Here is a 15,306-nt window from a genome sequence, read left to right as displayed (position 1 = left end):
ATGCAGTTTACCTTCTGTCCTCTACCATAGCACTAAAATGCCCTTCTGTCCTTTACCAGAGTACTGAAATACCCTTCTGTCCTCTATCAGAGTACTGAAATGCCCTTCTGTCCTCTACCAGAGTACTGAAATACCCTTCTGTTCTCTATCAGAGTACTGAAATGCCCTTCTGTTCTCTACCAGAGTACTGAAATGCCCTTCTGTTCTCTACCAGAGTACTGAAATACCCTTCTGTTCTCTACCAGAGTACTGAAATACCCTTCTGTCCTCTACCAGAGTACTGAAACACAGGTCTCCATCTGTCCCTTTTAGAGTGATGATACGCACAACCCCTGTACTCTTTTCAGAGCATCTCCTTTCTCGTCCTTCCTTCCTTTGCTCTGGGGAGGATCTGGCCGAGATTTTCCAATTCATCAAAAGGATTAATAAATGAGCAAAAAATATTTTTCTGGTTGAGTGGATATCGACAAGTACATATTTTTGCAAGAATAGATTGTCAGGCTGTATAGCAGCCGTAGAGACCCTTCGTTACCTTCTGGCTACTGTCTGATATTGCTGGGTTGAACAGATTGGTTGTCCTCTTAATTATGTATGCTTATGTTGTTATGATTTGTTAAAAAAGGCCTCCCTTCCTTCAGTCTTCACACACAATCGTGGAGAGACTGAGACCCTTCACAAATCCCCAAATAAGCACAGCTGGCACACTTCCAATCACTGACTCATACTAGCCAATCAAGGACTATAATTGGTCTGAATTTGTAGTTTGTACAGTTGCATTCATTAGCAGGATTTGGTAGACTGGATGATGATGACGGTGACAATGATGCTGATGGTGCATATTTGAATTCACTGTTGTAGGGGCATCCTGAAAAAGAGGAATGGGTTTGTTAACTTTCTATGTCATGGTAGGGGATTCTTGATACATGTTGCACGCCTGTCAAAGACTTGTTAGTTGACTGACTGGGTACATTGCACCAGCTGTAATCTCTGGAGTTGATGCAGCTGTTTTGGTGTTTTCTCTTGTCCTGTTTGTGCAGATAGGCAGTTATATTTTTCCAGAAGAAAGTGATTTGTATCCTCCTTGCTGTTTCTCCTCTTTACTGGAGCACTGGGCCATTGGACGTAATGTCATCACATATCTCTTTCTCTCGCGTTCCAAATAACAAGCTTTTATTGCAGATATGATAATCACAAGTCATTCATGCTTCATGAATAATACAAAGAACACATTAGCCAGCCATTAATGTCACTGGCTTTGGGCAATCAACATGTCTATCCAAATCTGCCTTTGTGTAAATGAGCTAAAAAGCTTAAAACGCATGCCACCTCAAAACGGGTTGTGTGAGTGTGCGTGTGGATATGTTTCTGTGTGTGTGTGTGTGTGTGTGTGTGAGAGAGAGAGAGAGAGAGAGATAATTCAGACGTCTCTGAAGGAGACGCTCTCCCTCAAGGGTAGCTGTTCATAACCTGCATGGTTAAAGCTGTTCATATGAAAGTGAAGGTCATAGGTCATAGAGTGGAAGACTGTCTTTAGTGCAGCTGTCATGGGTTTGCGGATGAAACCTGTGGGGTTTTTTTCAGTGTGTAGGTGAGCCATAAGATAATCCATATTCCTGGTATTTACTAGCCAAGCATCCATATCTTATCCCTGGTGTTTGATATTCTGTAGCTTACATTTTTACAGCCATTACATATGCATTTACACACATGTTTAAATACAGCACCAAAATACCACACCAGCATGCAAGGGTACACACTAGCCTAAATTAAAACTCACAAGCAATGATTAATGTGTAGTGACTATTTCTACTGTAAAAAAAGAAAAGGGCAGGCAAAGGGAGAGAGAGAATGAGAGCGCGGGAAAGAGGAGGAGTGAGTGAAAGTTAGTTTAAAGGAGTGCGCTGTCGGGTTTGTCGTCAGAAACGTCCTTGCCGGAATCTCCAGGCGTGTGGTCAAGCGGAGAAAGGCCTTCAGTTACATGCAAATGTCAACGCAAATAAAATAAAAATAATCAATTCCTCTCATTACGATACGGACTTCCTGCCCTCCGCTGACGACTGTTCGATTCCTGCCATCTGGGATTCCAGTCACACGGCCTCTCTCCCGCCTCAGCCCAGCCCACCACAGGCTGGAGTCAGATGACTGCTCATCAACACCTCCGCCAAACAGGAGAGCAAGGGACAGGGAAATCTGTATTCGTATAATCTATAACAAAGGTCTCCACCTTGGCTCCTCCCAATAAATGTTCACCCTCTACCCCGAAAATCAGAACGAAATGGCCAAGGAATCCATTACCCTTTCCTGCACGCTCAGTCTAATTGAAATCAATGGCGATCAGCCTTTTGTTTATAGATGAATTATTTACCACTTTCAACCCCCCCCCCAATCCCTCATTCTCATGCATCTGCGACCGTTTTATTCGTAAATTATTCAAGGCCTCCTCCTGGCTTGGTGTTTACATTCGAATGCTAACGTCCAAAGTATCGGAGCGGTCATTTTGTTGATGGCAGTGTCAATATATTTGGCTGGAAGGAAGGTCGGCGTTCACATGTACTCATTTTAATTGTCCAAAATCTCAGTAATCCGAGATTCTGAAATTCATGTTTTGATGTGCTGTGGCCTGACGCGTTTTGAGGGCTCGCGAAGAGTCGTTCATCTCCGTCAGGTTTGTGTGTTCGCATCAGAGGTTGCGATTTTAATTTTTTATTTCTGTTGCAACCTCTAGCAAAACACATAACCTGATTTGCTCGGGGAATCACTTCACAGTGTATTATAAATGGGTGAATACTTTAAATCCAAGTACATCCAGCGTAGTACATGTTTAATCTACTGTATACTGTGTATGTCAGCAGTGTAAGCTGCGTGTGTATGAGAGTCCGCCCAGGCAAGATAGGTTATGTGAGGTAATGTCTGTGATCCTTTGAGCTTTGCTGCCACAACCTACTGCTGCTTTCAGGGGAAGAGCAGGAGGAGTGGAGGTGGGAGAATAATGGAGAGAAGAGGAGGAGGAGATCTGACTGTCTTCAATCATCTTTTCCCTCCTCGTTCTTGATAAGTGTTGGACCAGAGGAGAGCCGTCAGAAAGTCTGTGGGATATTGATAAAGATCAGACAGATGTCACCATAGTGGTACTGATGATTGACAGGTCCCTAGACAGGGCAACGTGCTGTTTGGTAGGCGGAGGACCCCCGGTGATTAATAACTCATTTTATTAATGTATACTGAGCTCACACATTAATGAATTGAGTGTTCTTCAGAACTGATTTTTTTGTGCAGACAGCTCTTTGATCTCTTAATAGGGGAATTATGCTGAAAAGCGACATCTTGTGTGATTTGTGACTTTTCAATTCGTTTAGAAATTCAGTAAAAAGCTGTGCAACTGGAAAGAAAAATAAAAACAAATGCAGCATTTGTACTGTAACTGAAGTAATTAATGGAAGATTGGGTTACATAAGCATGCGAATCAGACAGTCTGGTTCAGAATAGGCAGGACTGAGAAATGCAAAAAGTCCATATTGTTTTTCCTGATTGTGCCTCTATTTTGACTAAATGAAAAAATATATTTTAAAAACAGTGGTTTGGTTCTGTTCTAACAAATGGCACTGGTCGTTGGATCGGCCTGAAAAAGGTTTTTTTGGGTGAATTGTGCGATTGGTGATTTTTTAGAACAATATAATTTGATTAAAGTACTCTTCGTTCTCCATGACTGGGTTCGGGAAATATAGCATACATAATCACCCATTATTAAGGAATGAAGCACACAGTATGTTATTATTCTACTCTAACTGCTCTGGAGTGAGTGGTGAGGAGTGGTGTCAGTTCAACATAAGCCAAGGAATGACACAAGACCAGATCAACTCTGACATCGTGTGACAACATCAAATAAAGTCCCTGGAATTCTCGTTCCTGACCATGCAGATATGAACACTAAATGAGCCGTCGTAAAATGTAATCTTAAACCATCTCTAAATGAAGTGCATTGTGAAACAGTTCGAGTGCAAGCCCAGCAAAAAAGGAGAGAATCAGAGAGAATCCAAAACTGTAGTAAAACGTTGGGAACCCACCAATGCCTCGACAACAACCACACCCTGCACTGGCCTCAAAACATTATGCACAGGCATGCATAATAATAAAGGGAAATAGCAATCACATGGCATATGGCTGCTTGCTGAAATTAATTCCTGAAGCTAACTTGTATAACAATAAAGCCAAATCTTACCTTACGATGCTCTTGAGGGAATTTAACCAGAGGCAAGCAATTCATCTATTAAGGGGGGGTGTTTGTACTGCCAGGGCTGTTCTCGTATTGGGGCTGGGACTTGATTATTTGGATTAGGCCGCCACCTGCTTCTCAGCTAGCAGTAGTAGCCGTTCTGGCTTTAGCCTTGTCACTGCAGTCACTTCCTGTACATCAGCTGCAGACAACCCTAGTCCTGGAGGCGCAGAGATGTCCCTGGTTTTTGCTCCATCCAAACCCGTAACTCTATGATTGTCCTAATTATGAGGTTTAATGAACACAGGGGACTGTGTGCTCAGTTCAGTGTTTCACCATTCAGGCTCTGAATATTCAGACCCAGGCTCTTAATAATCCATCAGACTAATGCGATTGAGCTCAGGTGGGGGGGAGAACCAGAGGCACCATTGGCACTCCAGAGCTATGGTGTCCCACGCCTGCTCTACATCCACGTCAGACCCTGAAACTCAATTCTTTTCACAACCAGAGCCAGCATTGATGCTCATTGTATATAATCCATGTGCAAATGAAACCGATATTACGTTATTTTTGTTTTGTGTTTTCTTATTGATGGTGCCCGTTTTCCTTTTGATTTTTAAAAATAGTTGAACAAACTGTTATTGCTTGCAATATTAGACAAGATCGAAGCTCACATAATATGGTCATGGGACTTGGACACCAAGAATTGGAGATCTTGTTTTGATATTCTTTGGAGGAAACTCATTGAGGCTCTTCCTTTGGTACTGACATACAGTATATATTCTTTGTCTTGCCCTTGAAACTGGAGTAGTCTTTTAAAGGTAATTGCCCTCGATCAGCAGTTATTGAATTTGGCTCAGTGCATCTGTCTGTCTCACTGTCTGTGGACTTCGAGGAGGAGGAGGGGGGGGGGGGTACCTTAACTGCTGTTCACCACTGGGGGGCACCACTTCAAATAGATGGAGGAGTGCATTCACTGTGCTTTTTGTGTACGGCGCAGTATTTACAATCAGATCCAATATTACTTTTAAATCATAAAAGCTATACTGTATCTTGCACTGTGTATTGAAGGAAAGGGAAGAATTACCTGCCATCGTTTTTTATTTTTCCAAAATGACCAAATTCCCCTAGAAAATAAAAAGTTCCGTTTTTCAGTTTTAACCACAGATCGTTGCAGTTTTAAATATGGTTTGTGTAATTAAGTTCTCGGTAACAGAATGACCAAGCCAGCATATTGGTTTTATATGCTCACCCTGCCCCTCCCACCACACAGCTGGTGTTTGTTCACCATGGTGATCCTCAGCACCTGTTTCCCTCATAAATAAAATGGCAGAATTACAGAATAGGGGAGTGGGAGTGGAGGGGGTTGGGCCTCCCTGGTCCTCCTGATGCATCGTTGAGATTTTTTAAAATGCTTTTTAAAAGAATATATTTTTTTATGCTTACTATTAAAAATTGAAATGTTAATTTAATTTCGCTCACCTCAAACAGTTGTGTTGTATTTTGCAGTGCAATTTGCAAGTGAAAATAAACAAAGACATCGCTGTAATCATTGCTGAAATCTGCTCCACGCTGTAAAATCTCACAGCTAGGCCTCACGGATCGGTGTGGCTCATCAGCGCTGTTTAATGTGTGAGTAATGTGCGCGGTTTATTACAAGCTTCGCAAGCAGCAATCCAATGGCATTAAAGGTTATAAAACGCAGGTGCTCCAGATGTAATGTTCAGCTCATCATTGCTGACATGTGTCGGTGAGAGCTTGTTGTCTTGTCTGAAGTGGTTAGGGTCGGTCTGGCTGATTAGGTGGTTCTCTCTGCTGTGGTATTATATAGGCAATCCCACACAGGTATTTAAAACAAATGTCGTTATTCATTCCATTGCCGTGAGTTGATGTATTGTATATCAATGTTGTATTCATGTGTAACTCCTTGAAACGGACCCAATTGGCAACATAAAGCACTCCCTTTAATCTCTGTCACATTGCTATCTTTTTTCTGAACCTTGGATTGTTTTATCTTTTGTTATGCACAGGAGACTTGCCACTCTCAAATATGTTGAGAAGGCTGACAATAAGATAAGGGAAATCCACCTATGCATTTTTGCGAAATGTTGGCTGTTTTGTCACCAGCAGTGGTACTGTACCAGCTGAAAAGCATAAAGAGCACTGAGAACACGCCCCACTGGAGTGTAATACTCCAGAAATTCGCCTCGAAGAAATTCTCTCAGGTTATCATTAGGAAAGGCACTTCAAGACATATTTCATTCCATTAATGAAGGTGATGTTTCAAGAAGTGGAAGTCAAAGCACTCTTTCTGTGGATGAGGATTTCTGTTTCCATGTACTGGATGCAAATGCAGGATGACGTGAATGCCACAAGACTGCTTCAGATGCTCTTCTGCATACCACTGTTGTAATGTGTGGTTATTTGAGTTACTGTCACCTTCCTGTCAGCTTTGACCAGTCTGGTCCTTCTTCACTGACCTCTCTCATTAACAAGGCGTTTTTTCCAACAGACCTGCTGAATGTTTTTTTGTTTTTCGCACCATTCTCTGCAAACTCTAGAGACTTTAGTGAGTGAAAATCCCTGGAGATCAGTTTCTGAGATATTCACCACCCTGTCTGGCACCAACAATCATTCCGTGGTCAAAGTCACTTTGATGACTTTATTTCTCCATTCTGTCATTTGGTCTGAAAAACATCTAAACCTCTTGACCATGTCTGCATGATTTTATGCATTTAGTTGCTGCATAGTTTGATTGGCTGATAAAATATTTGCATTAACAAGCTGGTGCACAGGTTTACCTAATAAAGTGCTCAGTGAGTGTATAAACCTTAAACATTTTTTTTTTTTAAAGGATAGTGGAAAAAAAACATCTAAATCCCCTATTGAAGTCTAGATTGAATGTAAATATTCAAAGAAAATTTTTAAAAAAAATTAAACTACAATTTAAAACAAAAATTGGCAAGTTTGCAACTCCAAGAAGTGAAGGCTACTTGTGATCTCAGCAGTTCTCTTTAAGATATAGGTAGTCCACGTTTCCCCGTGCTCAGTAATCCTTTGATACCAAAGGACTGGTATGATTTAGGATTTGTCAGAAGAAGTAAAGTTCAAAGTAACTTCAGTTAAACGCTGGCATTAGCTTTGCTCATGATGCTCCTCATCGTTGCGTAGGCATTGATGACACAGAGACGGGCGTAGTCTCTTTTCCCTTTTCCCTCTCTTTCCATCTCGCGAAAACCTGACGTTAACCGCAAAGACCCTGAAATATATCAGGGATGTGTGAAAGCAGTGGGTGCTCTGATGCTCCTGTACAAAGCTGCCTCATTAAGTCAGACGTCAGGGAGAACATCAAAGAGCAAACGGAGGGATGCAACCTGTTCCGTACTGGAGGGGAGGAAACAGTCACAGACGACACTGCTCCCGGTCGCTCATTCTCACAGCAATCAAAAAGGCCCCGGAAATAACCGCTCACCTGTTACAAGGGGGGGTATCGAACACGAGGTGGAGATATGGAGGGAGTTTGTGGGGAGAACACATTCAGTTTTTTTCTTTTCTTCTTTCGCTTCCCCCCTCAAAATCATTTCACTCCATTGCTGGTGCGCGTTCACGCTTTGAATTAATTAACACTTTCTTTTCTTTAATTTTTTTCCCGTTGGAAACTTGGCCCAGATGTCTTCCTGGTTTGATGATTGGGCCACTGATTTAGCTTAGCATACTGATGCAGATTACAGCAGGTGCCCTCTATATTTATTCATAATCAACTGTAAACAGCTTTAAATATGAAACACAGCTGGTGATTCTCCGGGGACATTAACTACAAAGAATTTGGGGGGTGCGCATTTCATTTGTGTGCTCATGAGCCGTTGAGCTGTGCTGCTCTACATATTCTGAAGCTAATGTCTCTTGTTTACTAATTTTAATTGTAGATCTCTTTGGGGTTGAGGTAGGTTAGGGGGGAGGGGGCGGGGGTGGTTCGTGTTACAGGTATGTAGGACCTGTCCTACTGGGAAGATATGAGCTGTTGATGCTAAAGACCTTCTGGTCAGGGAAATTGTTTCGTAACCATCAAGAAACTATTTTTAAATGTTGGTGTCTCCATTGGAGAACCGTGTCATGCATGTGCAACCGTAGTGTGTGTCCATCGACTATCCTTCCCCACCCAAACTGAGAAGCAGTTGATTAAGATTAAGACACTTGGTGTTGGCACTCTCAGTAAAGGCACCAAACCCAGCATAGGTTTCAATCCCGTTGGATCATCTCCCAGCTGGGGATGAGGCACCCTTGGAAGAGACGTCACACTCGGTTGTTATCTCTCGTCACGTTTCATCGAAACCTACAAGCAGTGTGGCACCTGTCCTCTCTGGTACTAGAAAAATAGTGCTCGTTGACCATGTTACATTGTAATAACTAGTCACAACAAACAATGTGGAAGGAAATCCATAACTGATTTTGCTAGCATTGGAGGCGGCGGGTGCTAGTCTTATAATGATTGGTATTTGATAACAATAAAAAAAGAAATTGGGGAGAGAACTGGGAAAATTCCGCCTAACCGAAAATAAATAAATAAATGTAAATCCTGGAAAAGGGAACTGAGGCAGAATTCCGGAAGGTTCCCCTTCCCTCATGGATTTAGAGATAAGCCCAGGATGTCTTCCATTTATCGGGTGGATTTAGCCATTTCCATGACCATCTGAGCCGTTTCCTGCATGCCTCACAACAACTGTAAGACGTGATAAACACAGCATTTGGAAATATAAGCATTAATTAAATACCCCCCCCCCCCCCCAACTATTACTATGCAGCTCAACTGGAAGTCATTCTACAGTGCATTCAGCCCATTATAGTGTTAGTCAGTGACCTTAATTAATATTAAACACTGGCATTAATAAATATGGAAGATTGTCACTGGAATAATAAAACAATGTTTTTGACTGTAGTGTCTACTAATAAGCAAGCTTTCTATTTTCCCTTTTCATATAGCAGAGTTTAAATGGAAAAGCATTAGTGATGAAAGGCATTCATAAATGTCATATATACGGTACTGAAGCAGGGCTGGAGGCTGGGTGGAATAATAGGAAAGGGACCAGGGTGTGTATGCTTGTCAGAGTCCCCTCCTCGACTGATTGAAAACGGCTTACCACCAGTTGCTGGTCAGGGCCTGCAGTTGCACTCAGTCCCAGTGTGATACAGTAGATTACCAACAATCATGATTTAGGCCAGAATTACTGCCAGAATCCTACAGTCTGGGGAGACACCCCCTGCAATGTGAACGCCCCAACCTCCCTCATCCGCTAAAAACAAACCCTTCAGTGTCCTGCTGACAGACTGAACGCATTAAGAGTTTTCTAACTGCGATACCCCGGCCGCTTCCGTCCAAAGCCCCTGCTGCTCCTCCATAAATCAGCGTAATCTCCCAGGCCATTTTCCTCTTCCTCCTCTTGTCTGCGGATTACCAGGGGGACGGACCCTCAAGCCTGCCGGGCTCCCGTAATTACCGGGAACCAGCTGATTTCCCCACAGCTTCCTGAAGGGGGCACCAGTGGGGCCCGTTACAGTTTCAGGTCCTCACAGCTGTGTTAGTGAGTCAAACACACCAGCTCCAGGGACTAAACTGTCACAGGAAATCAAGTCAGAATCAGAAAAGGAAAATTATGTTTTTTTGCAATGTAGATGTTCTTTCTACATTTTATTTTCCCGCTGTGTTTGTTTGTGTTAGAGCCATTTAAAAATTATTCAAGATTTAAAAAGGCCATTTAAGTCACCAGATTGGGCCAATAGCCATAGTTATTTCACTAAATGGTATGAATGTTCATAAGGATCATCTTCCCTTTGATATACATTTTTTTTGTCTCGAGTGTGCAGCCTAGCAAATACGCATTGCAACTTAGTTTTATAAAAATGTGGTATATATATTATATATTATAAGTGTTTACTGATGTGTTATTGCTCTCATTACATTTAATTGTGGTCTCAGAGACAGACTTTGCAATGAACCATGGCGTTTGAGGGCGAGGACACTTGAAAGGTGGTTTACGATGGTGTTGAAAGATGTGGGGATATGAAATTGATATGTCAGGTTGCTTAGTTAACGTGAAGAAGTGCCCACACCCTTGAATCAGAGAGAGTGGAATTCTTCTAGAACTGAAGTTTGTCCACAGGACTAATTTTCTTATCTTCATGAAGGAATACTGTTTTGTGAAACCAGGCATTTTAGTTGTTGTCCAGTGAATGTTTGAGTTATTTTAAGCTTACAGTAAAAATACCACTGCTTCTGTGTGCATTTTTCCATAGAGGCAGTGATATTCTAGGGCCCACGCTGAAAGTGGTCGCTGCATAATTTCACTGAAAACAAATCTTTATTTCTGCATTATTTCAAGCAATCAGGCATGTTTTTAAGAGGGGTTTGGCCAACCGCCCCCCTTCACTGACAAACTGACATCTCCTTAAATGTACCTGTGTGTCACACGGCATCTAATCCTCCAGGCGTCCGGCACCAAAATCCCAGTCGCTGTTTTTTTTGTGTTGTCTTTTTTCCTGTGTGTTTCATTAATGGGGTTGTTGATCATTCTGACATGGTGAAACGTTATTGCAGAGGAAAAAAGGCAGAGAGCGTTGAGCCGGGCTGAGCGGACCAGTGCGGAGCTGAAACGCATTTAGATGACTTCATTCCTGGAGCGTTCCATCGCCCCGCCAAACGCAGCCATCTCAAACGCGCACATTTCCTTTAAAGGTCGCGTGCAGATGTTAGTTAGAGACGCCCAAAGATTAAACCCACACAACAAATAAATTTACATTTTCTCTCCGCCGCCTAATCCCGGGTTAATGCAAAATGAATGTGAATATGTATGAATATGTATTGTACATGCGGCGCAGTGAATAGCAGGGACCCCGTTGTGCAGAATCTCTCCGCTTCAACTCCTATAATGAATGAGAACCCCTACCCCCCTATCCACCCCTACCCCCCTACCCCTACCCCCCTATCCACCATTTATTTTGTAGAAAACGTGCTTGCGTTTCACATTAAATCCGAAAGAGATCCCCTCTCCATTTTTTCATGTTATCTGTGCTTAATATCATGAGGCATCTCATGATGCGAGTCCTGCTTAATATGTTTGTGCAACTCAGGGTGTTTCTGACAGAGGCTCACCCCAGCTATATTCATTCATTCATTCATTCATTCCTGAATATATTTATCAAAAGCAGAATTTTGCTGGCATGTTTCTTGGCATTGCCCGCAGAGCTGCGATGTCGGCGGTTGAAATCTGGCCGTTTTGTTGCGTGTCTGCCTCTCTCCCCGTGTCTCTACACCGTCCTGTTGAATAAAGCTGAAAAAGCCCTAAAAACATAAATGTAAAAAAGCAACGATTTGCTGCCCTGTGAGAGGAGTTGTGGAGAGCGGCTCGCATCAATAAGCGGTGCGGTTATGCGTCCGGCCGTCTGTCTGCCCTCGAGCGCGCGCTGCGGAGGACTGGGCCTCCGTATCGAACGCGCGGTCCGGAGGTGTGAGAGCGACCCTGCTGCTCGGCTCGGCGGAATCGAGCCCAAACTCTCTCAAGCTGCGTGTTATTGACTGTCACTGCAGTCTGCTTTTCTTTTCTTCAGGTGGAAAGCGTGCTTTGTCTGAGGCCTTTCAAAATCGTGAATGTTTGTAACATTTAAGCACAATCGCGGATAACAATGTAACCGCATGGCTTCTTAATGTTATACACTTAGTGTCTGCTTGCTGCTTTTATAAACGAAAGGCATTTTGCTCACATTTGTTGCTGAAGCGAACCTGTTTTTAAAATAACGATTTCATTCAAAATTAGATAGATGGATAGATATTGAGTGTGTTTTTAGCATCGTGGAATGAGAAGGCTTTGGCTATGTTCTCATTGTTGCAATGCACAACGCGTGCTATTTTCTACGATGACTGTGTTATCGTGTACCTATTAATTTCCATTGGGTGAATTGCCTCTTATAATGTTATTATGCTGTCAGCACTGCTGTCAGATAAAAGTGTTATTGTATCCCATATAGCGCAATGGAAATCTAGTCTAAAGTTCACTGGCCTAGCTAATAACCATAAATACACACTTTGTGCAAGGCCAGGGAAAATATTCCCATTTCTAAGTGCTGATGGCATTTGAGTGCGAGTGTTGATGGAAGGGGCTGGTTTTAGAGCCTCATAACTCTGATGAATGAACAAGCCGATGTCGGCGACCTCCCGGACTCCCCCGCCGTCCGCCTCCACTGACCGGATCAATTATTTTGGTTTTCCCGTAAGCGGGAGCAGCTGAGACCGCGTCCCATGGCCGGCAGCTTTCCAGAGTGATGAGTCATAATCTGACACGGGGCAGGTGCCCGTGGGGTTGACGTTGCCACTGATGCTGTTCCCCAGAAGCCATTGCAGCAACCACATTCCAGAGTCTGCTTTGAATTTGGAGAAGTCCTTTTTGTTTGGACCTGGGGGGTAGGGTATGCCGAGTTGTCCTGGACATTCTTCACGCTCACCAGATAATCGCTTTAACATTGAAACTCCTGTTTCCCTGCCACTGAAGTCAAAACATTTGATGCTTTTTCAGAAAGAAAATTCTTTAAGGGACATGACCAAGTACAGTGATGTGACGATAAACTTTCTGGACTGTAATGTGTAACGTCGCAGCAGAAACTCCGGGAAACTGGAAGCCTCCTGCAGTTAAGAAAACGGAGAAGACGAGCACCCGGCGACTGTACGGAATCTATCCGTTTAATTTAAACGGAACAGAAGTGTGTCAAGCGCCCGGGGGCCCGCGGAGTTGTAGATTAAGACCGAGACGGACACGGAGGCGGATGCGGAGATGAAGATGTTCGATCTGGTACTCCCACACAACGTCGTTATCGCGTCGCGGTCTGCCAACAGCCACTGCTGCACAAACATAACCCGCGTCTGCCCTCTCTCCCGCGCCTGCTCTGCTCCAAACACCTGACAGTGGGACTGCAGTTGCATTTCATTTCTTTTTTAGTTTTTTTTTTTATCATTTCATTATTATTCCTTAATAGTTAAAGAACTTTCCGGGGGTGGAGTAGCAATGTTCCAACCTGCGGCCCTCGGCTGCCTCGTCTCCCGAAACAGGACTGTTGCTTCTCCCCTGCTTTAGGCCGCCAAACCGTTTCATCTCGGGGTCTGGAGTCTAGACTTCTTATGAGGCAGGAGAGCATTATGTGTGTTCATGCTGTTGATAAAGTTATTAAGCCCTAAGGAGAAGTGTCTTATTCAGTGCCTCTTAACCTGCAGCCCAGTCTACATGAATTTGACTGATGTTCCATGCAAAAATTGTTACAAAAAGATATTGTTATTATTGCTATGTATTATAGTTATGTATTTTCCATATCTCAAAGTGGACCCAGCCACCCTTCGTCTCCCCCCTCAGTGTATTTTGACTGAGACCTGCGGCCTGCTCATTCCAGCTGTCGGTCTGAAGTGTACTGTACAGTCACTGGGTTTTTCAAGGGCTCCCCCTCGCTTATTGTGAGGGTGTTTCACTTCGTTTGCCATGCCAGTGACGTCACGTTGGCCAGAGGTTAGCAGCTTTAGGCCTTCGATGTTTTAAAGACTTGCCACGCTGCCGAAACCAGCGTTGCACAACATGTAGAACAATGGTACAGACTAATGATGGTCAGTTTGACAAAGTCTTATTTCGTTCGTAGAACTGCAGCTAATAATCCTGTCAGCACGTAAAATAAATCACCTTTTGAGCACGTCAGGCATAGCCGGGAGCTTCAGGCTACTCAATACAGTCCGCTCCGGTTTTTCCTCCATCCTCCCACCTCTCAAAGACAGAAAAGATAAGGCACTAGATTGACACACTTAAGGTCAAACAATGCTTGTTCCTTCAGCTTAAAAAACAATCATTTCTGATCTTTCACTAGCGTTGTAGAGCTGCCTTGTTTGGAATACATTAACGTCACTCACCGTTGATGGATCTGCTTGTTGCTACCCACACACTGAGGCTGAGCTGAAACAGACCATTTAGCAAGGCAATAGATGCTACACACGCAGAATGCAGAGAGCAGTACACTCTATGCCAGGGGATTTTGTTTTATTTGTTCTTCTTTTGAAAACTACATCTGCTTTGAAAGTCTATGCTCACATAAAACTTTTGTCAACAATGTACTAACCAATTCAGTGACAGAGGATTTAGCAAGAAATAACTCAAAGAAGAGCCTATTTTCATCTGTAAGCTTAACTATTTGCATAATGTTTATGCCAGTCTTGGTGTTTCTCCACTTTGATTTTGTGAAAAACTGGTGAGCTTTGTAGAAATTCTACCTACACCTCACATACACAGCTGAGCCAATTTGATAAGAAATGTAAAATAAAATGTGTCAATCGACTGGTATAACTCAAATCACAAAGATGTGTGTGTGTGTGTTTGTTTCTGTGTGTGTGTCTTTGTGTGTGTGTGTGTGTGTGTGTGTGTGTTTGTGCGTGCATGTGAGTACAGTAAGTATTTATAAAATACTGTATAACAGCTTCTAATACTATAATACCATTCATAGTCGGTTGCGTTTCAGAATGATGTGGGCTTGTCTTTCCCAGCACATTTCCTGGCCAGTCACGACTGTGTGCCATTGAGTATCGTCATGGCAGCACTGATCTCACAAGGGTGGGTAAATTACAGCTTCACTGAGCGTGTGGCGTACAGAAGTCCCGCTCTTTATCCTGGCTGGGCACCCACGGCATGCTGAAATGACTCTGAAAGTGTCTCCGGAGCGGTAACCAGCCTCACGCTCGTTCTGTGTGTTAGCTGGCAGCTCGGGCAGATTGGACTATCGATTCCAGATGCGTTTTGGAGACGCGCAGAAGGTCAATTGTCTTCATGCCTCTGCGCGTGTTTGTGCTCTTTGAAATTTTCGAAAGCGTCGGGGCTTTGTACGAATTCTGCATCCTCTGCAGAAGGCGAGCCCATGTCCCTTGAGAAATTAGATGTCATTCAACTGGTTTAGCTAAAATTTTTCATCTGAAATGACATAAGATGCCTCATTCTGTCAGATGACACCTGGCAATTCACATTTAAACAGAACGGTTAGCTTTCGGCTAAATGATTGTGCCTCTGAGAGACCTTTGTTCT

General features: G+C 43.2%; 1 protein-coding gene across 5 annotated transcripts in view; it reads left to right on the top strand.

Moving 5' to 3' along the window:
- gpc5a (glypican 5a) overlaps positions 1-15,306 on the top strand; it is a 180,775-nt gene that overhangs the window by 92,164 nt on the left and 73,305 nt on the right. The window contains exon 7 of one of the 5 annotated variants that reach the window (XM_061227167.1): positions 2,957-3,185. The exons of the other annotated variants lie outside the window; for them this stretch is intronic. Within the exon in view, the coding sequence (XP_061083151.1) occupies positions 2,957-3,052 (96 nt within the window). The 3' untranslated portion in view covers positions 3,053-3,185. Of the gene's footprint in view, positions 1-2,956; positions 3,186-15,306 lie in introns of those variants that run through there. 5 annotated transcript variants of the gene reach the window in all.

This window comes from Conger conger, chromosome 17, assembly GCF_963514075.1.
Source record: "Conger conger chromosome 17, fConCon1.1, whole genome shotgun sequence".
Taxonomy (NCBI): domain Eukaryota; kingdom Metazoa; phylum Chordata; class Actinopteri; order Anguilliformes; family Congridae; genus Conger; species Conger conger.
The sequence above is the reverse complement of the archived record's forward strand: the minus strand, read 5'-3'. Positions and strand labels throughout refer to the sequence as shown.